Below are 23,562 nucleotides of genomic sequence, written 5' to 3' on the forward strand. Positions count from 1 at the left end.
TTAACATTGTCTCTCAAAGCCAAGAAGTATATCAGGCAGAAAGCGGGGCCCATTGTCTCCCTCTACCTACCTACCTACCAAGAACACGACACCCCTTTGTCCAAGTAATCATGTCACCAGCAAACAATAACAATTGCCAGCGGTCGTGATATATGAGCTATCAGAAAAGCATGGTACTTCTGGCAAAAATAAAAATAAAAATAAAATCCCTCTCTTGTATTAGGACCCGACGCTCTGGATGTGACAGAATGCTCCGGCGTCAACCGACGACGACGTATGATGGAGGCACGTCGATCTCGATGAAGCTGGCAACATGTGGCCAAAATGATTTTACCTTGCCACCCGGGCTGAACGATGCAACAAGAAACACACTTTGACCACATGTCTGACCGGCTTGTGGAAGTGAGATGTGAGATTGTATGTTGTGGCCGAAGTCGGCTTGAGGATGGCGTCTAACTCTGGGGCATGAACGGTTGGGGATTAAATCGCAGGGCTTTCTTGGTTGACCGAAAGGATGATGCTGACTAGGTAGGTAGGTACCTTACATACACCCCTTCAAGTTCACGAGTACACGGGAGTATGAGGTCTATGAGCATCAGCCCATCTTGTCCGTTGCTTCATCGCCCACGAGCAAAAGTTTGGGGCTTGGATTATCTCATAAAACACAACAGTCAAACCCAGTAAGCAAGCCGAGCTTAATATCACACATTCATCAATGATGCTGATGGTGAGCTACTCCAAAGACACGAACAGTGATGAAACGCAGAGCGCCTGGCAAAATCACAGTAAGTGGTCGGGTCATGAGGAAGAAGCATCCGAGCAGACCTGGCAGAATCATTCAGGTCTCATACGTAACAGAAGATTGCATGGTGTAGGTACACACTGACGAGCTGTCTAACCCGCCTCATCATCCGTCACAAAGCTCCCATCCCCTTGGTATACATCATTCAACATTCCCCAAACTCCACCCATCCTCGCGCCGAAATTAACAACCTGTCCTGGGTATAGTAAAACAAACTCATGACGCCCCGCTCACACTACCGTAATCCGCCGTCAGAACAAGACATGACAAACATACAGGCCGGCCTGTAGAAAAAAAGTAAGAACCCCGGGGATGAGCCAGCAGGAGGTGTGCCCGCCTTCACCTTGTCGATCGACAAGGCCATCCTCGTCATCACTCGAAAAGGCTCGTCAACCCATCCGCACGTGGTCGCTGACCACCAACCTCGCCCTATCATAAAGAACCTCCCCTAATAACCCTGACCTGCCCCTGCCCAGCCCTCGGACTCCCCGGCCCCCCCAAAGGTGGCACCAAATACTCCGACGGTCTTCGACTCCCATACTCTGACGGCCGTCTACTCCCACCCCCACCATCAAACCCACCCGCCACACTCCCATGCCGTTCCCTAAACACCCTCTCCGGCGGCACCAACACATCATCCCCATCGTCCCCTTCCTCGTGACTAACCCTCCCTCTCCCATTCTGGTGCCAAGCCATCTTAAAGCCTTCCACCCCTTCCCTATCCACCACCGCCCCCCCTTCCTGTTGTTCCTCCTGCCACCGTCCCGGTATCCTCACCCCAGACCTGATCCACAAAGTCTTAAACTCCTCCGCCAACACAGCCCAGCTAGTCGCCGCAAAAATAACGGCATTCCACAACCCCTGAAGCGGCAACACGACGGCAGAAGCAAGATTGAGCGAGTAGCTCGTCGTAGCTGGGTACATGAGAGCGTAAACGCGGTTGATACTGCTCGGCGTCCACGTCACGAGCACTGAGATCGCAAAAACAAACGAGGTCCGGAGATAGGCCAACTTGATCGGGTCCAGGTTGACAAGCTTGTACCGAAACTTCTTCCACGCCTGACCGACGTGGTTAAACCTGGTCTTCAACCAATTTTGCCTGTTGACATTCGCGACAGAGGCGGACCGGCATCTTGGGGCAGAGGAAACGCTCGAGATAGTCTGGAACGGGTTCGAGTGCTGGGTTCGAGAGCACGAGTGCGAGGTGGGGGATCTCCCAAAGTCGTCGGAGTCGAGGGACTCGGCGGGCGATACCCACGGGTGGAGGGTGGCGGCTGGTGGCTGAGGGGCGGTGGCCATGGCATGGCGGTGGGCGGGCGGTAGGACGGGTGTGATGCTTGACGCGCCGGTGGGTGTCGAGGGCGGGGTCGCTTCGTGCTGCTGGTCGTGAGTGCCATCCGTCAGCGTCGAGGCGTGCGAGGAGCACTCTGCCGCTTCAGCTGTCACTTGGACCTCGGTCGTCACGGTGCCATAGCATGCGCCTCTTCTGTCGTCGAGTTGGGGTTCCTAGCGCGGTTGTTCATGTCAGCATGTCAAACACCCACGGGGCTAAAACGAAGCAGAGGAAAGAGAAAGAAAAGAGGGAAAACATTTGGAAATGACGTAGTAGGGTGTGACAAACATCTCGCCCCGGGAGACGAGAGCGCAAGAACAGAAAGAATGATAAAGGGAAAAAAAAGGGGCACCTTTTCCGCTGATCCTCTGAGGTCGGTGCCGGAGGCGTCCTTGGCCTGGTTGCTCAGTGTGAGGTTCCTCAACTGGTTACGCTGGTGAAACACATGGTAGCCGACTGCCACGTAGATGAGAGCAGACAGCGCGATGCAAGTCCAGATTGGTAGGTAGTAGAGAAAGATGCGCAGCTGATTGTACGCGTCGGCAATCCAGCACCACAGCTAAAAGCAAGTGTCAGCATCTTTGTATCATGAAAGTGGGAACCGAGGCCGCCATTGGAGCCGAAGTCGTGGTGTCGGTGTCGAGCTGAATGTGACGAGACCCTAGGTAGGTACGAGAGAGGTGTTGCGAGATGGGATGGAAAAGAGGACATACTGTTGCGTTCCCGTACATGTGCACATCGCCAGGCCGATGGAATAACATGACAACTGCCGGGACGGCGGGAACACCGAAGCAAACGACACAGTACATCCAGAGATGTCTGTGAAAGTTGTTCGGGTTGTATGCCATGAAAAAAACCATGTACACATTGACAGCCATGGCAAGCGACCACCAAGGATCCGACTGCATGAACCTGGAGCTCCTATCAGCATCTCGATAAAGTCCAAAAGACAAAGGAAAACTTACATCTCCAGCAAAAACGCTTGAACTTTACATAGCCCAGAGTCATCCCCGGCGACTATTCCAGCATAGCCGATCAAGCAGGCGATGCTGGCCCCAACGTTCGCAATGGAAGCAAAGAGGATAAAAGTGTTGGGTACCGTCCGAACCCGCTTAAACATCCAGTAAGCCCAAAAGATGAAGGAAACCCCCACCAGGCTCAGGGAGGCCCCAAACCGTTCCACATGCTGGATGGTGTCTCGTTCTGTCGATGTCAAATTCATGTAGCCGCTTTGTCCAGGGACAATCTTGAGAGCGGCCATAGCGAGAAAGAAGGAGGGAGACCAAGTGCTGGTCATGAACAGGGATATATTAAATCTCAGACTTTTTTTGTTGACAAAAGCGGAAGCTGGTGTGGGAGGTGTGCTTGGTCGGTGGCCGGCGGGGGAAGGGGGGGGGAGGGGAGGGGGGAGCAGCAGTCGCGTGGGTGTGTGGGTGTGTGTGTGAGCGAGCGAATGGGTTCGGAATTCAGGTCAGGTCAGTATTCGACGTGGCTGCGCTAGAAGGTAGAAAGTGCATGGGTGAGTGTCAATCCGCAAGATTGGGTGCTCAGAAATTGAAGCTCGCTGGTTTGCTGGCGGGGTGTATAGGTCGATAGATGGCCCAGCTGTGTCTCTTGCGGCTGGCTTAAGCTGGAGCAACTACCTTACCTGCAGCAATACAACCCCTGATCTGAACCTCTACAGGATCCGACGATGGCTGACCTTGTCCTCTCCACTTTCAGCTAGGTAGCTATTTGGTTTCTGCTGGTATTCTGGTGTGATATCGCCAGCCTCAATGTTTGTTTCCGTGTTGGCATGCAGCAGCAGGTGCCTCGCTGTCAGTAGCAGGCCTGGATGGTTACCAGGTACCTGACCACAGATATCGGGTTGAAGCCAAGATGGGAGGAGGCTTGAAAGCCAAGGCGCGGAAGTGACTGAAATGATGTGCCGGGGAGAGACGGTTTGTCTGGGGAAGATGCGGCATGAGACAGCTGAAGAACGGCCGCCACAACGAGTGGTGGAAACAAATCTCGAGGGGGGTGGAAGGCGACCAGCGACACGTCCAAAACGTGCGGGTGCGTGTCTGGTTTTGGCAGGTGCGGATTCTCGAATCGAGTAGAGAGGGAGGGGATCTTTGCCAACACGAAAAAGGGGGCTGATTGTGCTGCTTCTTGGGTTCTGCATCCAGATGCAGTATCTGCACGCCACCTAATTCCGCCAGCAAACCTGCCCCTGATTGGAGATGCCGTAATTTGTCTCCCTGGGTGTGTGGTATTCAGGACATGTGAGGCCTGCATGCACTGTGATATTCAAGCCAGAATGGCGGCGACAGTATCAACTCCGTATGCGTCCTGCCGCATGGGCTAGACACGATCCACCAAGGCTAAACAAGAATAAGGCACACAATGCCTTCCAGTCTGGCAATGCCAAGGCGGGATTTCGAATTGTTGTTTCTCCTCAGATACACTTGGTTTGAGCTCTTGTTCGAGGCCGCTCATGGATGATGTCTGAGCTCACTTTTCCTCCCCCTCAGAGTAGGAGTGGGACTTTGCTCCAAATTGCTCGTGTGACTCGATACCGTGCCATTGCTCTGTGTGATTGGATGTTCCAGCGGAAATCGACAGGACCACAGCATGTGTTCCGGCCGGCCCTCTGTGCTGGGTGCCTCAGCTTGTAAATTGTTTTTAGACCTCTCTGTTCCATCAAGAAACCGAACTTCACCTCAGTCCTCCAGTCATTTGACGTACCTTAGCGACTAAGTGGTATGTGGGCGTCATGTAGGTTCCAATTATGTATGCATGTTTGATACAACGCAAGTGAGTGTTCGTATGGGGATGAGGTGGGAAGTAGTGAGAGGAGTTTTGAAGGTTCATCATCAGTGAGTGAGTGGTATGTGAGTACCTACCTATGGATAAGGCCAATGAGGCGGCAACAATGATAGCCAATCACACCAAAGCCAATAGCAGGAAAGATGGCGGTTAGCTATCCGAAAGCCGTTACAGAGAAGCAAACATTCGTCAACCGTTTGCTGGGGGGGGCTTTGTGGGCGTTCTTGGCACTCATGGCGAAGGGGGGCTTTTGGACAACATGAAGCAAACATGAGATGAACAAACATGGCAGCACAGTGAGCCAGGGGTGGATGAGCAAGCCACAAATTTGCCTCGATTGGAACTACTGCATTCTGGGACCAGACCTTCGGCCCGAGGGAAAAAGGAACAGACGTCATCCCGTTCTTCTCGTCCGAGTTTTGCCCAGTATCAACGCCATTGTTTCAAGAGACGAGATGGTGACCTTGACCTACCTACGACGAGCTTTCCATCTCCGAAAGAGGTACAAGAACGTGGCAAGAACATTCTTCCGTTATCGCCGCGCAGATTTCTGAGTTTCGGGTTGAGGCCTAACTTCTGACCAAAAGTCCCATACTCTCAAGTCCTTACGGAAAGGACGAACCGGGGAGTCGGGCTGTGAGTGCCCCGGTATGGAGCAACCAGGCGGAGAAATTGAGATGAAATATGGATCTCTGTGCTGTCGCTCTCCGGTCAGAAAGGCCTGAGGCAAAATCAATGGACCTTGATGCAGTGTTGTGGAACTTGATTTCTGCGTGAAGCGATCGGACACCCGCGTTCGCACAGACAGGGGCAGCGCAAGCAACGGCCGTCGACCTGACTCCTTCGTCCCTCTTGGAGCGATGCTCGTCATCGATTGGGTGCCTCCTACTTTGAATGAAAACTCAGGCACTGCAACCAAGCAAGTTGATATTCCGCATGTCACTTCTCGTTCGATGGGCATCTTTCGTCTTCGGTCGATCCAGCGTCTGAGGATCAAGGAAAAGAAGAGGCAGGGCAGGGTATTCGGGACAGACTGCATTTTCTATTGATTTATGTAAAGTGGGATCCCGGCTTGGCTGCCGTCGCCATGCGACACAGCGCATCGAGCTGGGCACAAGGCACAGGCACATCCTCGGCCTTCCGGTGAAGCGATGGTTCTGATGTTGTCTTGTTTCCCGTCCTTGTCCTTGACTGTTTCTTCTCAACCGCGAGAGTCACATTTCCGAGATGTCTTCCTGTCTTTTCTTCAGCTGCCATTGATCGTGACTCCATGTCGGAGAAGAAACACCGAGCCAGGGTAAAATTCTCCTGTCCGAGTCCAGCTCCATGGATTGGCAACAGAATTGGGACTGCTGTGTTCCGATGCAATTCCAACTCGGGAGTATCCCTGTAGTTTGCTGCCATTTTCCTAGAGTTGAAGACCAAAGTTTAGGGCTGTCGATTCGGTAGGTAGGCATCTTTCCCGCCTTGACTGGATAGATGCTTTGTTTGACCAACTTTGTCATCCTTGGAGAAGGCTTGCGACCAATGGTGATATCTTTGCATTAGTCTCCAAAGTACCTGCATTAGTTGGGTTGTTAACTCGACCAGTCAGATGGGTGGTGATGCTGTGCCGAATCCGTTGACGGGCAGTGGGCTGACGTTGCTGCAAGCCTCGAGACAGGACTAGAAGGCAAACATGCTATTTTGGAGGTGGAAAATGCCCGGAACCGTTGAAATCTCACCGCAACCGCTTGGCGCGAAGATAACTTACCTTATGCGAGTTCACCTCTCATGTTCATCGCATGCCGCCCAAGAAGCCAGTAATGAGGATTGTGCTCGTAAAATTCAGGAGAGGAGCTGACAATCTTTCTAGGTATGTACAAAAGTCTCAACGGGTGTAGGTGCCATCGATCGTGTAATCCTTCTGCGGGCCATTGACAGTGTACGCCAAATTCCAATCCACCAGGTTGACCGCCTTGAAGCGAAAGTCATACTTGACGTCGTAATAATCCTTGATACACATGTGTCCAGCCGTCGCCTTCCAGCTCTTTTCGTTATCGTCCTTTGGCACCGTAAATTCCACCTTGTGAAAGAGGTAATCGGCCCTCTTCTGATCATCCGTCTTCGCAAACCAGACACTGAGCTCGTCCTTGTTCTCGTTGTAGCGCCAAATGTAGCGACGAGTGGCTCGGAAGGTGAAGCCGCTGTCGGCCTCAAAGTCGCCTTCTTCGATGTACAGGTACTCCATGCCGATATCACCGCCTTCTTGGACAATCTTGTCGAATTCGGCTTCGCGACCATCTCTTGTGCCCTCCCGGAGCAAGAACCTGGCCGTACCGCTGAAATGACCGCTAGGGTGACTGGGAAGCTTGCTTGTGAGTTTCCTCTCCAGCTTCCACTCTCCCAGTAGAGACCGAAACACGGCCTTTGCGACAAATTTGCCAGATGATACACCTGCCCATACTGTTGCTTCGGTCTGCTTTAGAGATTTCGTGAACTCCGGCTGCTGAAACTCGTTAAGCCTCTTCGATGGATATCGCGCCGGAGTCAGAATGTTCATCTCGTTGCCAGCAGGGGGGAGTGCGGGCATAGCACCGAGATGGTCCACACGCTCCATTTCCAATGCTGTGGCAAATTCTTGCATGAGCCAGGCGTAGTCTCCCATGGGGAACTGAGATGCTCGTGGGTCGTCCCGAAGTGCGATCGTCCGTTGAATAGACTTGTCCTTGTCCAAAGCTTGTTTCAGGGCTTGGGCCAGAGCAACAGATCCTGATCCGCCGGCGTTCCAGAGAGTCGTGACAAATCGAGCTTGCATCTCCATCACACCCCAGTATTGAGATCGGTAGAATCCCACGAATCCAAGGTTGGAAATGCAAGGGTGATATGTGCCATGGAATGCCAACGCAACGGTGTTGTTCAGATCGTCTGGAGAAAGAGAAAGCGTCTCCAGTTCTTCCTGCGGTAAAAAGGAGATTGAGTCAGATGCTTTGAAGCCAGTCGCCAAAACCACTGCTACAATGTCGTCGACTTTGCCCCCTGTTGGCGAGATGATAGCCTCATGACCGGAAAGCTTGTCCAGTTTGCCCTGGGTCACAGTGATGAGCCCTGACCGGACGAACTCGTTGTAGTTGTCGCTGACTGCTATGAACTGTGGGTTGGCATGGTCCTTGTGGGTGAAGGCGAGTGCAGGGGAATAGATGGACTGGTCTGTTCCGAGAGCAGTTTCGTAAAGGGAACTGGTTCGAATTGCTGACTCCTCGGTAATGTGACCTTGCGTATTCGTCAATGGGTGGGGACGGTTGGAGAGGTTATAGGACGCCAAGTCCAACGGCAGGAAGGGGGGTGCCGGTGAGCTTGCCTGATTAGTACACATTTATCAGTTTTGCTCTCCCAGTTCTCCAACAACATGGAATGAATAGGTACCTTTGGTGATAGAAACATTGGCATTACCCAGACCGGTTTTTGAATAATGTGATGGACAGAGTATTTCTCAGGGTTCGCTATTGGGCTTGTTCCAGGCGAGTTCGTGACAGAAGACAAGTGTGTAGCAATGGTGCCGGCAATCTCAACGCCTGACATTTGGCCTCCGACAACAAGAATCTTGCCCCCTTTGGGTTTACCTCCTCCAAGCATATCCTTCAAATTTCGGTACTTGCTGCTGTGGATGACGGGTACTTCGGGATGCTCAGGAATCACGTCGGACCCAGGGACTGCTGGCTTCCCAAAATAGCCCGAAGCAACGAGGAGATAATCAAAGGGACGTTCTCCCAGAGTTCCATCCTTTGAGCGAGTCCAAACACGCCAGGATCCAGAACGAGTTTTCTCGGTCCTCTCAACGCGAGTTTCTAGGCATAGCTCTGCCGCGAGGCAGTACGCTTTGTAGTACCGATCTAGATACTGGCCAACCTGCCACGCTTGCGGCAACTCAGGGGCATCTTCGGGCCAAGCAAGATCACTGAATTGGACGGTGTGTTTGCTCTGGTTGGCGACCATGAGAGGATGGATGAGGCCACCATTGTCGTCCCTCTGGGATGGCCAGAGACCCCCCAGTCGAGGTTGGGAGTCGACAATGGTGACCTCAAAAGTGCCCCTGGGCACGTCGTGGAGAAGAGACTTGGCGGCCACGAGACCCGAAGGCCCGGCCCCTGAAAAAATATTAGCATCAATATAAAGACTATAGTGTGGACAGTCCGGGTGACCAACCAACAATGCACACCGTCTTCGTCATGACAGCGTTCAACTGCGCAAAAAGTCAGTAGGCCGGCGCGCCCGGGAACGATCAGACTCCTCCTCACTTCGGATAGCCGAAGCCAGGGTCGGGCCGCGAGTAAGCGGGTCCGAAGCAGGGCGGGCAGCCGCCAACTAAGGCGAAAAACAGTCACTATCTTCTAAAGATGATGGCTAAGACTATGAAAGAAGATGGTTGTCTCGGGGCTTTTCGTTTGTTGGTTTGGTTCATTTCACTCAGGTTTAGTCATAATCATTCTCACCAGATCAGATGGCTTCTCACCAACCAGATAATGTCGATGTACCCACCTCTTTGGCAGTTTTGATTGGTTCTAGGCTTAGGTAGTGAGAGTATTACTCATCAACCCTCCAAGACAAATCTCATCTCACTCATCTCAACTCTCAGCTCATCGACTTCAAGCTCACGCACCTCTCATCACTCTCACATATATCCCATCCACTCGTCAAATTGGAAAATAACAAGACATGGGTTCAGACAACCTTGTGCTCTTTGCGTCCGCCCAGGCTCGGTGCTTGCATGGTGTAGGTGGCAGAGGGTGGTTGGAACCCATGTCTTGTTATTTTCCAATTTGACGAGTGGATGGGATATTTTGCATTCTTTCGTCTTTTCCCCCAGCAATGACAAGACGTCCGCCCCGGGGTTGCCGAAGAGTGGCGTCCAAAACGTGACTTGACATGAGGTCACATAAGGTTCGCTGCCACAAATCACAGGATTGCTGTATGGCCTCCTGCAGAACGCCAGGAACGCCGAGGACGCCCCCACTGTCACCATCAGCAAACACCAAAAGTCCCACGGACAGCAAACTCGAATCGTGACCGGCGCTCTGCATACTTGGCTCTTTGTTTACCGGCATACATACACATGCTGCCGGTCGTTTGATGAAGACTAGAGCATGCAAAGAGGATGCGGCCACTGTGACACAACATCATGCCCCCGAGACGGCCACCGAAGGGCCCCACATCCGACAGCTGAAGTCCGACTCTCGGGAGCCCGAGTGGTGCCGTCGTGGAGCGGTGAGGGTGGTCTGCTACTTTTCGTGGAAATGCCTGCCTGCTTTTCTCCATGCGCTTCCTGCGACTTCCTGGCCGCCCTATGCGTCTTTCCACCGGTCAAGTCGGCATGTCGCAGCTCAATCACCTGAATTTCTCCTAGCGGATGCAACCTGTCAAAACCTCCTTGCCTCAGCTCTGCAACACTCACGACACCACGGCGCATATTCCGCTCCTGGAATGGAAGAAGCAAAGAGTGGATGGACACTTGGGGATTTACGGAGGCGCCTCCGATGGGCGCGGGGCGTGCCAAGCCAGATGTGTGGCTTGCAGAGAGCCGATTGGCGAATCCTCGGCCGTCTGGGCAAGAATTCGCAGAAGCAATTCCGAACGTCTTCCCGTCTTGGCAGATGCTTACCAACCTTGGCATCGAGACGATCTGTCTCCTCTTTTGACCTCTGCCAAGTGTCTGTTATCAGAACCCCCCCCTGAAGAGCAGGCAGTCCATTCTAATTTCTCCATCTCAGCAGACACGTGGGCGAGGTCGCAGGGAGGCAGTCCTACCGGGCACTTGCCTCATGGCCATGTCTTCCGCCGGAAGCAAAGGTAGAGTCTCGCATTAGTCTGCCCATTGTTGCTCATCGACAATCTCCCGGCAAGCCCCACGTCCACGAGGGGGGGTGCTGGTTGCGCTCTGATGGTTGGACAGGTGTAGCAAGGATTTGAGGTTAACCACGGCTTCAAAGAGCAACTGCGGGGAACTCATTTCCTAGAGATTCACTCAGTCTCCCGTCCAGAACAATAGGACACCCACTCCATATTCAGACGTGATGCTAGGATGAAGCCTCTCGGAGTCGCCGTGGTAGGTCACCCACATCCAAAGCATACAGCGCGCTATGCCAGCGCAGGTATAGTTATTTTGCCGTTCTCTTGTTGGTCCTTTCTACCAATCTACTTCATGCTGTTGGCCAATAGGCCTTTGTTGTCGACTGGTGGCTGCTTACCGTAGTCTGGTCTGGAAAATGGCCACACTGAACAATGGAACCGACCCAAGGTATCCAGGTAGCTACCTCACCTTGGTACGGTGCTGAGGTAAAAGACATGCAGAAGCATGCGGGGTATAGACTCGGTGGCTGAACTCTTGTCCAGCTCCAATTTTCTTCCCGGTAAGCTATCGGAGCCGGTTCCTGGGGACCTGGGCGCAATGTGAGTCTGGTGAAAGCTGACAAGATGGAGAGACAGCAGCTTCCCATAGACGGCGCTGGATCTGGGTCACGACCGCTTTATCTCCGGAACTCTCAAGTACGTGCTGGGGCAGCCTACCGTGGTAAAGGCCGTAAAAGGCTCTGCGAGTGGGCATGTCTTGATTCTCAGTAAGGGGGGGGGGGGGGGGGAAACTGGTGGGAGCCAAAATCTTGTGACACAGTACCTTGATCTGTCTTGCTGGGAACCGGTCGAGTGAGACACTATGACGCCCAGTCAAGGTCCAGGGTCGCGCTATCTTTGGAACTCGTCAATCTGGCATGCGTGTGATTACCGCTGCGAACTCGGGTGCCCCAGGAGGCGTCGATATTAGGGTATTGGCCGGCCCCAGGTAGCTCCCAGAGAACCAGAAGCAATATATGACCATGATATTCGGAGAAGCTACAAGCATCACCGCTTCGGAAAGACACACAAGTTAATTTACGATCCCTGCTCTGTGGCCGCCTGACGACGCTTCCAACGGTTCTAGAAACCTTCACCTCGTAGGCCAATGGCCGAATTCTCGGCGTTCGGATGCTGTGTCTCGTTCACTGGAAGCCGGCAAAGAGAGCGGGGGCGTGGAAAGGCGCTTTCGGGCATGGGCTCTTGGTCCTGCAGCTGCATCAGAGGTTTGGAGACACACTTCGGGGTCGTTCTAAGTCGCTCTGCTTCTCAACAAGAGGGGAGGGGGGCGCGGTCTATTGGACTTGGCTGTTCGGGAACATGCGCAGACGAAAGGACTGACTGGCAGGGATACCGAGAAAGCCAGCTTCGTCCATGCCGGGAGCCAGTATATTGAGGTTTGCGATATCCCTGTCGCTGGTTCTCAGTGGAGAAACACGGACGGGCAGTGGTGTCCTGTGGAGGGTGGCATCCGTCCGTGGCGTCTGGTGCCAGCGCCATACATATAACATGCTTCAGCAGTTGAAAGCCTCCTCCGCAACTCAATTCCGGTCATGCATCGTTGTCTCGACGGTATAGCGGCATCCCCCAGGCTCCACGAGGTGACAGATCGACCAATTGCGTGTTAACGAACCAGCGGCTCGCTTGCCATCCAACACCACCACACCTTGATAACACCCACGTAGCATTTCCTGCACGCCAAACACCACCCTCTCTGCACCTTCTGCTTACAGAGACACGCTGGGATTGGTCGTTTGTGGCCTCACTTCCCGACAGAAGACCCGGAACAAAGATCCTTTTCGATATTCGGGAGTGCATCGCGCTGATCGCCCGCTCGGTGATATCGGTGTGGCCCCCGCATCCAATAGAGCGGACAATACGTCAACGAATAACGGTCAAGTGACTGGAAGAGGAAGTTGAGACTGACGCCTTCACTCCACACCACCAGAATCTGTTTTCTGCTGGGGGAAAAAAATGGACACCATGGGTTCGTGACTTCCCCCCCTCACTTCTCCGCCGTCTGGCTTTGAACATTAAATACACAACTCCCATCCCGCACCATCCAAGCAATTGATTCCCGCTCGTTCCTCTTCTTCATGATTCATTGCCCTCCCACCATCAACGGTAGCGTACTTTTCAAGCACCGTTGCTCAAAGCCCGGCTGAATCCCGTCTTTCCGGTCCACTGGACCGTCGTTTCAAATCAAACTTGATAGTTTGTGTCGGCTAACACAATCTGGGCTCTCACAGCAGCCAACGACATCGTCACATCAAAAGAAAGGCTAGTCCTGGAGCAGATGATTAGCATGAGTGACGACAGAGAGAAAGACTCCATCAGCGAGGCTCAGCGAAGCCACGACGAAGGAATGGAGTTTCCAGAAGATCCAGACGCCCATCTCACGGCGGCCGAGAAGGCCGAAGTGGTAAGAATTGACTTGAGTCATGTATTTTCAAGTCAATTTAGCGCTAACAACCATCATACAGGACCGCAAGTTACTCTGGAAGCTAGATAAGAAGCTGATGCCATGGGTAACTCCATTGTCACTCCTTCACTCGGCCTTGAACAAGACTAACCGCAATTTCAGCTTTGTTTCCTTTACCTCCTCGCCTTTCTCGACAGAACGAACATTGGCAATGCCAAAATCGCCGGTCTCTCTGAAGACCTCGGCCTCACCATCTCGTCTTACAATGCCACCCTCACCATCTTTTTTGTGTCGTACGCCGTCTTTGAACCCATCACCAATATCATGCTAAAACGATACCGGCCCTCGGTCTTCATCCCCATCATCATGTGAGTCCCGGTCAAATCTACTTCTTTGTACCACTCTGACAATCAATATCAGGGTGCTCTGGGGCGCAAGCATGCTAGGAATGGGCTTCGTCAAAAACTGGTCCGGCCTCATGTGCGCCCGCTGGTTCCTCGGCCTCACCGAAGCGGGCCTCTTCCCCGGCGTGAATTACTACCTCTCGTGCTGGTACAAGCGTTCTGAATTTGGCCTGCGCGCTGCCGTCTTCTTCTCGGCAGCTGCCTTGTCCGGCTCGTTCGGTGGTTTACTCGCTGCTGCCATCGAAAATATGCACGGCATCGCTGGCCTCCCAGGCTGGGCCTGGATTTTCATTCTGGAGGGCCTCCTTACCATCATCGTCGGTATCATGTCCTTCTGGCTAGTCTACGACTTTCCCACCGAAGCCAAGTTCTTGTCTGAAGTTGACAGAGCGAGAGTTGTCAGGAGGCTAAAGTTTGACAAGCAGAGCTCGGCGGAGAATGAAAAGTACACCAACAGTGCGCTGTGGGAGAGTCTGAAGGATTGGAAGATGTGGCTCGGGATGGTGATTTACATGGGGTGTGACATGCCGCTTTACGCGTTTTCTCTGTTCCTGCCGACGATTATCAGCGATATGGGTTGGAACACGTCTGTCATTCGAGCGCAGCTTATGAGCGTGCCCCCGTATGCAGCAGCTGCTATCCTGACGGTTGTTATCGGTTTCATCGCCGACAGGACAAGACAGAGAGGCCTCTGCAACATTCTGGTCTCAGTCTTGGGGGTGGCGGGGTTCGCAATGTTACTGGCGAGCGAGGATGCAGCGGTCAAGTATGTCGGCACGTTTCTCGGAGCGTTGGGGATCTACCCTTGCATATCGAACACTATCTCGTGGATGGCAAACAACACCGAGGGGGTTTACAAGAGGGGGGTGGTGATGGGGTTTGTGATTGGGTGGGGAAATCTGAACGGGGTAGTGAGCAGTAATATCTTCTTCAACGGGCCGAGATTTGTGGAGGGACACGCGGTAATTATTGCGTACATGGCGGTCTTCCTCTTTGGGGGGTCGGTGTTGATGACGGTGCTGTTGAGGAGGGAGAATGCGAAACGGTTGAGGGGGAAGAGGGATTATCTGGTGGAGGGCATGAGCGAGAAGGAGATGGAGAGATTAGGAGACAGGAGGCCGGATTTTATTTATACGGTTTGAGGAGGTTGAATGAAGGGAGGGAGAGGGAGAGGTGGAAGACGATGAAGATACCATTTTGCTGTTTTTTTTTTTTTTTGGTTGCTGGTAGGCATTGCCTGTTGTGTCTTGAGGCTTCAACACCTTTCACCGCACATTCGAACTATTTTGGGCCTTTTTATCTGGTATTATTTCTCCGCGGCAGTAAAAAAATGGAGTGGTTCTTTTTTTGTTCGCTCTGTCTTTTTATTTTATTTTACATTTTTATACATGAGCAATCATGGCACAACCACCATCTATCTTTATGGACTCCCCCCCCCCCTCTCTCTCTCTCTCTGCACATGTGAAGTGAAGTCTGCTTGACTGACGCTACGCAGATTGCAGTCACAGGTCACAGTCACACGGTCCACAGTCATGAGCTGAGAGGGTGTGGTGGTCCTGTATCCAGACGGGGAAAATTGGAGGCATCACATGTGGATGTGAATCCCTCAGTTTGGAGAGGGACGGTAACGTCGGAAAGCACGACATGTGGTTTCCCACTGGCTAGTTGTACAGAGGGCATGTGTAGGACAGGTTGGGAGAAAGAGGTTTCGGTTCGGGAAGAACTCAGGTACTCAGGTTGGCCGAGAGAGTGACGGTAGGAAACATGGCGGGAGAATAGGTGCACATGTTAGCTGTACCCAAGGTGATTGCTTGGTTGCGGTATGGCTTTGGTGGTGTGAATTCTGGGAGGTGTTGTAAACTTCTCTTCACTCTAGAACAAGAAAGTCGCATTGGTCCTCATGGAATGTATGGTTTGATAGGATACAATCTACCCAGCATCCAGGTGTGGGTTTGTTCAGTGTGCGGAGGATTACTCCTGACGGGAGACCATCAGATTTGAGGGGTAACAGCTTGCCATGGCTAGTAGTACAGTCTTGAGAGTACTACTGCCCAACCTGAGGAGACAGCTTGCTTAGCCCGTTTTGTAAATAAAGAGGCTCGCGGCCCGGTCGAAAGGAGACAGCCTGTGAATGACGTCTGCCAAAAAAAGGTGAGCTGCTTTCTGTTGTGCCCGTCCTCCGCATACGGCGGCACCTACAACTGCCTCGGCTCCTCCGTCGGTCTTATGCGTGCGCATGCCAGAAGAGTGGTGTTTGTTCAATGTCTCTTTCTGATATCGTACAGCCGTCGTTGCCGTCGGTTTGGGCCGTTGTTGGACCTGGTGGTCGGCGGGAAAAGGGGTAAGGAAGAAAATGCCGAGCTTGCCGACGGCATGGAATAGGTACCTGGTAGGAAAACGGTAGCGCCAGGCCAAGAGCTGAACTTTCGACCTGTCCGTCGGGCGAACACGCGTGTTGTCTCGGGGTTTGCAGCCAAGGTGAATACGTCAAAAAGGCGCAGCTGCGGTTCTCGCTATCGAGACGCAGTCGAACGGGTGCCTATGGTAGGTAGCTACACGGACAGTAAGAGTTGCATTTGCTGCTCAGGCTGGCTGCCCGACTGCCAGGAAGCAAGGATGGGGGCGGTCGTTTCAGGGGTAATTGTAACGTCTCTGACCTTTTTGACTAAGATCAAAGACCACAAAGCTCGAGCGCCGGGCACAGCAGCGACATTGTGCGTTGACAAGCGGGCTCGGTGACACTGGACTTGCCGGGAAGACGGGCAGGAGGGCGATTCAGCGGAGTCTGTTGACGCTCTGTGGCAGAGCGCGGACATGGGACTGCCATGATGGTTTGTGTTGCTGGTTCAGAGGCAGGTCTTGGGTGCTGCTCAATCGTGTCTGGCGAGGTTGCAGTTTGGTGTACCCTGCTGTGTGCTGTGTTACCGTGGCCATCCCACGATGTCCCTTGGCCTTGGTTGCCCGGACTGGTGCCTTTCGGCGGTCCTCTTCTGAGGGGCACAAATGTCCAGGACGTCTCTGTATGGCGAGTATATGTCTCAACATCCAGCGACGTTTGTGTCACCGCGCAAGAAGTTGCAAAAATAAAATAAAAAATCATGAAAAGGAAACAAAGACGGAATACGGGCTGCGTGCCAAGGGAGGCCCAGTTTGAAATGTGTCGGCCTTTGATTGTGTTTGGTGCCCGATCAGTGCTTGCCTTTCGAGGCCCCCACGTTTGAAGTGTAGTGCTCTCTGCAAGGCTCACTTCGGATGAGGCACCGTTGACACGCGTTGTCCACAGGAAGTTGTTGTCAAGGCTGGCCAGGTTTGAGATTTTCTGCTGTCCTGACACCTGATTGACTGCTCGAGATGCATGCTGAGATCACCAAGCCAGACACAGACGATTAATGGTCGATGACGGGCGGGAGAGTGCTGCGGAGGAGTGCTTGTCCCTGCAGATAGCTGCAGGCTGCAGGACCGGCAGCAGCCACACCACCTGAGCCCCTTTCTCACCGATGCCCGACGGGGGAGATGGTCCTGGTGGTCTTCATTCCGGTGACTTGAGGTAGGAGCCAGGTAGGTAGGTATCATCAAATGATAACCTCGCCTGCATATTCTGACCGACCCGAGATTCAGCGGCATGGCTCGATCGGCACAGTTGGTGAGCTGATTCTGGGTGCCGCACCACATACATATCAATATGCGTAGGGAATGCCATTGGTGTCGGATGAAAATAGGATTCACCGTCCAACGCCTCTACAACGTCTCCCTGCTGCCGGGCGCAGCTGGGGGTGTTTGATGCAGAACGAGCTGACGAATAAGACGATGGCCTTTCATGAGTCACGAGATTTCAAAGCAGCGCACAGGCACAAGGCAAGAAAGAAGGCGGCCAAAATGGAACCGTTCCGGAAGGGCTTCACCGCTGCTGTAATCCCAGAGGACCCTGGTCAGTCCTTCACATCGACTGCCACTTTGGACCATATTCATCATCACCTCGACAGTGGATTGGCTGCCGCCGTTGAAGTAAATCGAAGCCATTGGCTGGACCAAAGTGCAAGAAGAGGCACTCCTGCTGCCAGACCGGACAACTGTGTGGGACCTGACAGCTGCGTCGGGCTATGAGAGCACTCACCAGACCAGGGCATCATTGTAAGATTCAACTACTCCTTCCCTTTCCCTCAGGTAGTGCACCTTTCTTCCTACCTTCTTGTCAGAAGGTTCAGCCATAAGAACCCACAAGAATCGGAACTCAAACGTACCATTAAAAACCCCTCAGTCTTCTCCTCTATTCCCAAATTCTCTCCCCTCTTCACTCTTTTCCAACCACAAACAAATCAATCACCACTTCAACTGTATCATATCACTCTTCAGAGTATACTACAGGCATCCTTCATCACCTCTCTGGCAGCAGCATCACGGCATATCAAATCATAATTCTCAAAATGCCGTCCTCCAATTTCAGCAGCTCCTCTTCATCCACCGCTGCCGGCGAGAAATCTCGGATTCCTCCCGACTACGAGTGGAAGTACCACAGCGGTCATGAGTCCAGTCGCCTCTGTTCCTGCAAGACTTGGTGTGTCACTCAGTCCCCTTCCGTCATTGATCTCCTTTTCAATGTCGACAGGACAGTTGCTAATATCTTTGATTTTGACACGATAGCTCCTGTGGTGCTGCTGTCCCCTACGCCGGCGACCTCTGTGACGACTGCTCCAAGCCACACTAGGACAGACGTGTTCTTTGGTTGATTTTGGGAGGGCCGTCTTGGTGTCGGATAGGTAGACTCTGTGGGAGGCCTGTTATGTTCTGAGATGGGTGTTGGTGTTCTTTCTGTGGACTCTGTGTCTGGATTCAAGCAGCTGGTGCCTCTGATAGGACCGGAGAAGGAGTTGCTTTAACATGTTTTGGTTCGTCACTTTCAGTCCATCATCTCTTCCAGAGGTTGGCCTAGTGTGAGCTGGTGTGACTGACACTCCTTGACACAGCACCATTCGTCCAAGCAATGTACCTTTACTCGGTTTCTTTCTCTCTGCTTTCCCCACGCCGGTACTTCATTCCCGACACGCCTCTCGGCCCTGGGACCACGAGGCCGGATCCTATTCTTATATCTCCACAACGAGCAGACGGTAACCCATTATCGCGACCGCTACTCCTATACCAGTCCGGTCCTGTCCTCCCCGGATTTCCAGAGACTTGACATCGGCACCCAAACAACCAGTACTGGGTCTTTGCCAGCTCCTTCTCCTTTCGAGCCCCTTCTGCCTTGCGACACTTTGGGCGGTCATCCTCCGCTCCTCTCCAGAACAGCACCTCCACCGCTCCTCTCCGGAACATCACCTCCACCGCCTTGACAACCATGTCCCAGTCAAGTCGTCATGGGGTGCCACAACGAACTCGTTGCAGTCAACTTCCAGTGCCTGGTTCCGTCGGCAGAGGACTGGGTGCGTGTCGCGGGTTCCCTCTGGCCTAGGATCTCGTCGGTACTATCCTTGGAACGAGGATCTCAAACCAGCCAGATTGCCCTCATGAAATCACTTTTCTGAAGAAAGGAGTATTATGGGTTGGCAACGAAGGTGTGGGTAAAGTTGATGATATCGGTGATGTATGGGAGAAAGACAGAAAGGAAAAGACTGTGGCCCAGGTTGCACCCTTCGAATCATTTTTCTGTATCAATACACATTGTACCATTATATATTGATCCAGTCCGTCTAGACGTGCCTAGTTTGTTGTGAGCGTTTACCAATCCCCACCGCCCCCCGAATAATCAATTCCATTATACGCCAATGCATCTGCACTTCCCTCTCCCTTGTCCTTGACCACGTGCGTGAGAGCAGCATCCATGAGCCTCTGCCTCACCTCCTCGGGCGTATGAGCCCCATAGACCATCATGAAATACGCCGCCAACCTAGCAACATGCAGAGCAGCCATGCTCGTCCCGCTCATCACCGCACTGGCATGATTATCTCCAAACCCAGCCGACATGACGTCCACCCCGGGAGCAAAGATATCAACCCCCTTCCCATAACTGGAAAACCCAGCTCTGGTACCATTCTGGTCCGTGGCCGCAACAGTAATCGCATCAGGACACAAAGCAGGCGAGAGATGCTCTGTCAAGTTATTATCATTCCCTGCGGAGTTGAAGCGATCTGGGTGGTCGGGTGGGACGGTGAAGTTAGGCCCAAAACAGACTTTGGACTTTGTAGAATTGGAAGGGGGGGGGGGGGGGGAGGAGTCCTGGTTGGGCTGGAAGTGGGAGAGGCGGGATTGGCCCCAGTTTTGGGCTGGTTGGACGTTGGTTTTGAGGTTGAAATGGGGGGCTTTTGGGGGTGGCTCATTGGTGTTGCTGTCTCTTTTGGAGTTGGTCGGCGCGAGGAGATTGAAGATGGTATTGGCTTGGGTGGTGACTTGGGCGTTGGGTTCAACGCGCTTGATCTGTTGTTGTTGTTGTTGTTGTTGTTGTTGTTTCAGTAGAGCTCTTGATGGTTGGAAATGAGCAAGCTGTCTCACAAAGTCCAGCTGCTTTAGCTGCTCAACGTGCTCGGGGTCAAGGTGTCCATGGAAGGCTCGAAACCCGGACCCGATGTTGAAGTGCCGGATGACACCGGCGTATTGATTGGCGGCTGTTGAGAATTTTTGCGCCGTGGCGTGAATACCCACGGTATGGGCAAGAAACTGCTCATGAGAGAGATCAGGGCCGTCGTGGAATTGGACCGAGTACTCATTCGCGAGCGACTTTTGGGTATTGGGGTTGGAAGGGGAGTGAGAAGACATCCGTCAGTAGGATGAGGCTTGAAGTGAGTGACCTCAATGTTGGAGTCATGTTGCCGAGACGTAAACAAATTAGCAGTCGAAGACGAACAAAACAAATCTCGATGTTGATGAGAAATGGGTAGTGATATGTCCCAGAACAGATGCCTAAATACAATGAAGTCGAAGGCAACCGTGGTCGTTACGTGGAAGGGGTTGCATGAGCACGCAGATGATGTTGCCTTTAAGAGCTGGACAGGTATCCCAGCAAACGGAGGTTGTATTCATCCCACTGGGAACAGTAGCCACGCACTTGTCATAAAACATCATCTCAAGATCTTGAAACAATTGTCATTCTTCATAAGGCATCAATCCAAGGTATCTAAACAACAATAAGCACGTAACCCCATTCCAAACTCCAGCTCCTCTGACTGACCGGTCAGGCGTCTACATCCTGAGGCCACCAATCGGTCAGTGACCATCCGTCATTGTCCAAACCCATTAATCACCGGAATTACTAGAAAATAGCTCCTCGAATGACCCATGTTGATTAACTCCTTACAGGCTTTCTCCTTCTCGAGGCCTCAAACTCCACAGCATCGTTACCGAAGGGATGGTTCGGGGAATAACCTCCGCCGTTAGTGTAGTACTGCTCGGGAGCGCCCCGCGGGGTGCGAGTAGTCGAGGTCGGAGAATACGCGCGACCCTCTTCATCCCTCACTTTTCCCGGCCGGGGCGGCGGAGGAGGCGCTGCCTGAGGTGGCCGTGTCGTGTATCCAGTGTCTGGAACATGATCAGTCTCCACAGTCACTTCCGGTCTGATGGGCCCGTAAGTGGTGCTCGGGGCATGAGTGGATGGTGGTGGAGGAGCCTGGGAGGGGGGCTGAGAGTATCTAGTGTTGTCATCGTACCCTCTGCTTGGTTGCGGCTGTGGCGTGAACTCCCCACCGGAGGGCTGTCGCGAGCGTCTTGACCGTTTGCTGGTGCTTCGACGTACTGGCTTGGGAGCCTCATCATCGGACGTCGACTCGCCATCTTCGGGTGCATCCTCGGCGTATGCCCTGAGCTCCTTGCGCATGGCAAGACTGGCGCAGATATCCTTGGCCTCTTCGATGGCCTTCTTCTGGACCTTCAATGTCTGTCTCCGATCCCTTGTCTCCTTGTTCTCGGCAGCGATAGCCTCGACAATCTCGTTGCTCAAGCCCAAAACTTCGACCGAGTTGAAGATGCCGTACATGCCCTGGAGCAGATGTCTCTCGACAACCTGGACAATGGTATTGCGGATGAAGGTCTTGGCAGCGAGCTCATAGTAGATGAGCATCTTCTCGAGCACTTCTTCGGCTTCCGTGTACCGGGCACCATTTTGTGAGCTGGCGATGTGCCAGGCTCGCAAGCGCTCCTCGTATTCAGGGTCGTAGGGTTGGACCTCGAGGTTCTGGTCTTGCATGAGGAGATCCAGTTCGCGCTGGGCTTTGGCCATCAGAGCCTTCATTTGGGGGTCGAGGAAATGACGCCGGAGCGGCTCGCGCATGCGCTTCGGCCAAGCATAGTCGATAAGCTCGCCGAGAAACTCGTTGCAAACAACGCCGAGGTTGTCCTTGTGCTCTTGGGCCAGCTTGGGCCAGTTCTCCGAGTAACTCTGGAAGAGCATGTAAACAGCTCGGGGTTTGGCGTCCATTGGGAATTCAGTACCGCGGATCTGTCGGAGCAACATTTCAACCTCGCTAGTCACAAACTCTCGCTTAGCATGGTTAATCGGAGCAGGATCGTCGGCGTCTCCTGATGCGGGGGGCATGGCGAAGTTGAGCTTGCGCCCCTGGGCCCTGATTCTTTGCGAAAAGCGGTCATTTTCTTCGCTAGCACGGGCGCGGAGGTTCTGCGCTGGCGTGCCTCTCGGGTCGGCAGTAACTCTGAAGAAGGTCTTCTTCGGAGGGTTCTTGTAGAAGCCGTATACAGCTGGAATGACAAGTTCCTTGGATGCCGAGAAGAGTTCAACGAGCTCAATCCGCATCTCCTCCGGGGTGTCCTTGCCGATACCTAGGGATTCGAGTTCGGTGTTGGTGTCGTCAAGTGCCTTTTGGATCTGCTTGCGCAAGATATGGACGTGCTTTCCGATGTGAAGCTGGAGCTGGACGCTGAGCTTCTGCATCAATGCCCTTGTGCCACAGATGTTACGTGGGACTTGGGCCCATTTTCCGCTGTTAAAGAAGGAATCCTCTACCCGACGTCTCTCCTCCGGGGTGGGCCATGGCTGGCCGGCCTCTCGGGGTCCGGGGTTCAGGAGAACATACCAGCCCAAGCGGAAATCGTTTCTCTTGTCCTTGTTCATGACGAGGTCGATGAACTTGTCTTCGAGGCCAATCGACTCGGTAAGGTCGGGCTTGGTCAACACACCAATGGTTCTTGACCCATTGGGATCGAAATGCCGTGCCTTGGTGAGAATAGGGGCTTGAACGTAATCCGAATTTCCGCCGACGACTGCCAGAATGATGGTGCGAGAGCTCTTCATGTAGCGATCGGAAAGGGCCTCGATAGTTCGGATATCTTCGAGCGACTGGTCGTTGTTGGCGTTGCGAACGAGGCCAGGCAAGTCGACGAGGGTCAGAAGGGGCATATCAGGACCCCTTTTCTCCACCACAAGGATATCTCGAGCAGCAAAGCGGCCGGGGATGTTCTTTGGCGCAATCATGTCGACAGCCGACCGCATGAGCTGCTCAAACGGCATGTTGGTGTTAACCATTCCGCCAAACTGCCTCAACCTCTCCTGCTCGGGAAATGGTCTGTTCTTGTCGGGAATGACAGAAACTGTGATGCTGGCTTGTGGTGCCCTCCTCAGCCTGATTTCGGTTGCAAATCTGGTGCAGGCGCCGGCATCTCGTGGAAAAGGGGTGCCGGTGATGGCCTCGAGGACGGAGCTCTTGCCGGCGCTCTGGTCGCCGACGACGACGATCTGCGGGAGCTTGACATTGTCAAGTTGGGCAAACTGAAGCTTGTCAATAAGATCGAGGAGAGCGCGTTGGTCTCCGGCCAGCTCCTGGGCGTCCAGGGCGACCTCTAGCCTGGTGACCATGTCGAGCGAGAAGTATATAGGATGCTGGTAGGCGTGCTATACAGTTGGATATAATGATGGAATATGTCGGTAAATATAGGGAAAGTTTGGTGATAGATGCGCAAACAGCTATGGCTCAGCTGTGAGGCTTGA

The 23,562-nt window shown here is 53.2% G+C and overlaps 6 protein-coding genes across 6 annotated transcripts; 2 read left to right on the forward strand and 4 right to left on the reverse strand.

Annotated features, from left to right (window-relative positions):
• Positions 1 to 1,234: 1,234 nt before the first annotated feature.
• PODANS_1_5770 (uncharacterized protein) lies at positions 1,235 to 3,432 on the reverse strand (the record flags this gene model as incomplete). Its single annotated transcript, XM_001912752.1, has 4 exons — positions 1,235 to 2,179; positions 2,347 to 2,591; positions 2,713 to 3,047; positions 3,101 to 3,432. 4 exons carry the CDS (start codon positions 3,430 to 3,432, stop codon positions 1,235 to 1,237), a joined length of 1,857 nt encoding a protein of 618 aa, XP_001912787.1.
• Positions 3,433 to 6,813: 3,381 nt separating this feature from the next.
• Positions 6,814 to 9,101, reverse strand: PODANS_1_5780 (uncharacterized protein; the record flags this gene model as incomplete). Its single annotated transcript, XM_001912753.1, has 2 exons — positions 6,814 to 8,283; positions 8,349 to 9,101. Coding segments are annotated over 2 exons (2,223 nt in total), but the record flags the coding sequence as incomplete, so codon positions are not given.
• A 4,003-nt stretch (positions 9,102 to 13,104) lies between these two features.
• Positions 13,105 to 14,776, forward strand: PODANS_1_5790 (uncharacterized protein; the record flags this gene model as incomplete). The annotated part of the gene is made up of 4 exons (XM_001912754.1): positions 13,105 to 13,230; positions 13,292 to 13,336; positions 13,393 to 13,598; positions 13,651 to 14,776. The coding sequence occupies 4 exons, from the start codon at positions 13,105 to 13,107 to the stop codon at positions 14,774 to 14,776; spliced, it is 1,503 nt and encodes a 500-aa protein (XP_001912789.1).
• A 3,282-nt stretch (positions 14,777 to 18,058) lies between these two features.
• Positions 18,059 to 18,339, forward strand: PODANS_1_5800 (uncharacterized protein; the record flags this gene model as incomplete). Its single annotated transcript, XM_001912755.1, has 2 exons — positions 18,059 to 18,189; positions 18,276 to 18,339. The coding sequence occupies 2 exons, from the start codon at positions 18,059 to 18,061 to the stop codon at positions 18,337 to 18,339; spliced, it is 195 nt and encodes a 64-aa protein (XP_001912790.1).
• Positions 18,340 to 19,349: 1,010 nt separating this feature from the next.
• Positions 19,350 to 20,384, reverse strand: PODANS_1_5810 (uncharacterized protein; the record flags this gene model as incomplete). Its single annotated transcript, XM_001912756.1, has 1 exon — positions 19,350 to 20,384. One exon carries the CDS (start codon positions 20,382 to 20,384, stop codon positions 19,350 to 19,352), a length of 1,035 nt encoding a protein of 344 aa, XP_001912791.1.
• Positions 20,385 to 20,910: 526 nt separating this feature from the next.
• Positions 20,911 to 23,430, reverse strand: PODANS_1_5820 (uncharacterized protein; the record flags this gene model as incomplete). The annotated part of the gene is made up of 1 exon (XM_001912757.1): positions 20,911 to 23,430. The coding sequence occupies one exon, from the start codon at positions 23,428 to 23,430 to the stop codon at positions 20,911 to 20,913; it is 2,520 nt and encodes an 839-aa protein (XP_001912792.1).
• Between the last annotated feature and the right edge of the window lie 132 nt (positions 23,431 to 23,562).

This window comes from Podospora anserina, chromosome 1 (genome assembly GCF_000226545.1).
Source record: "Podospora anserina S mat+ genomic DNA chromosome 1, supercontig 1".
In the NCBI taxonomy this organism is placed as follows: domain Eukaryota; kingdom Fungi; phylum Ascomycota; class Sordariomycetes; order Sordariales; family Podosporaceae; genus Podospora; species Podospora anserina.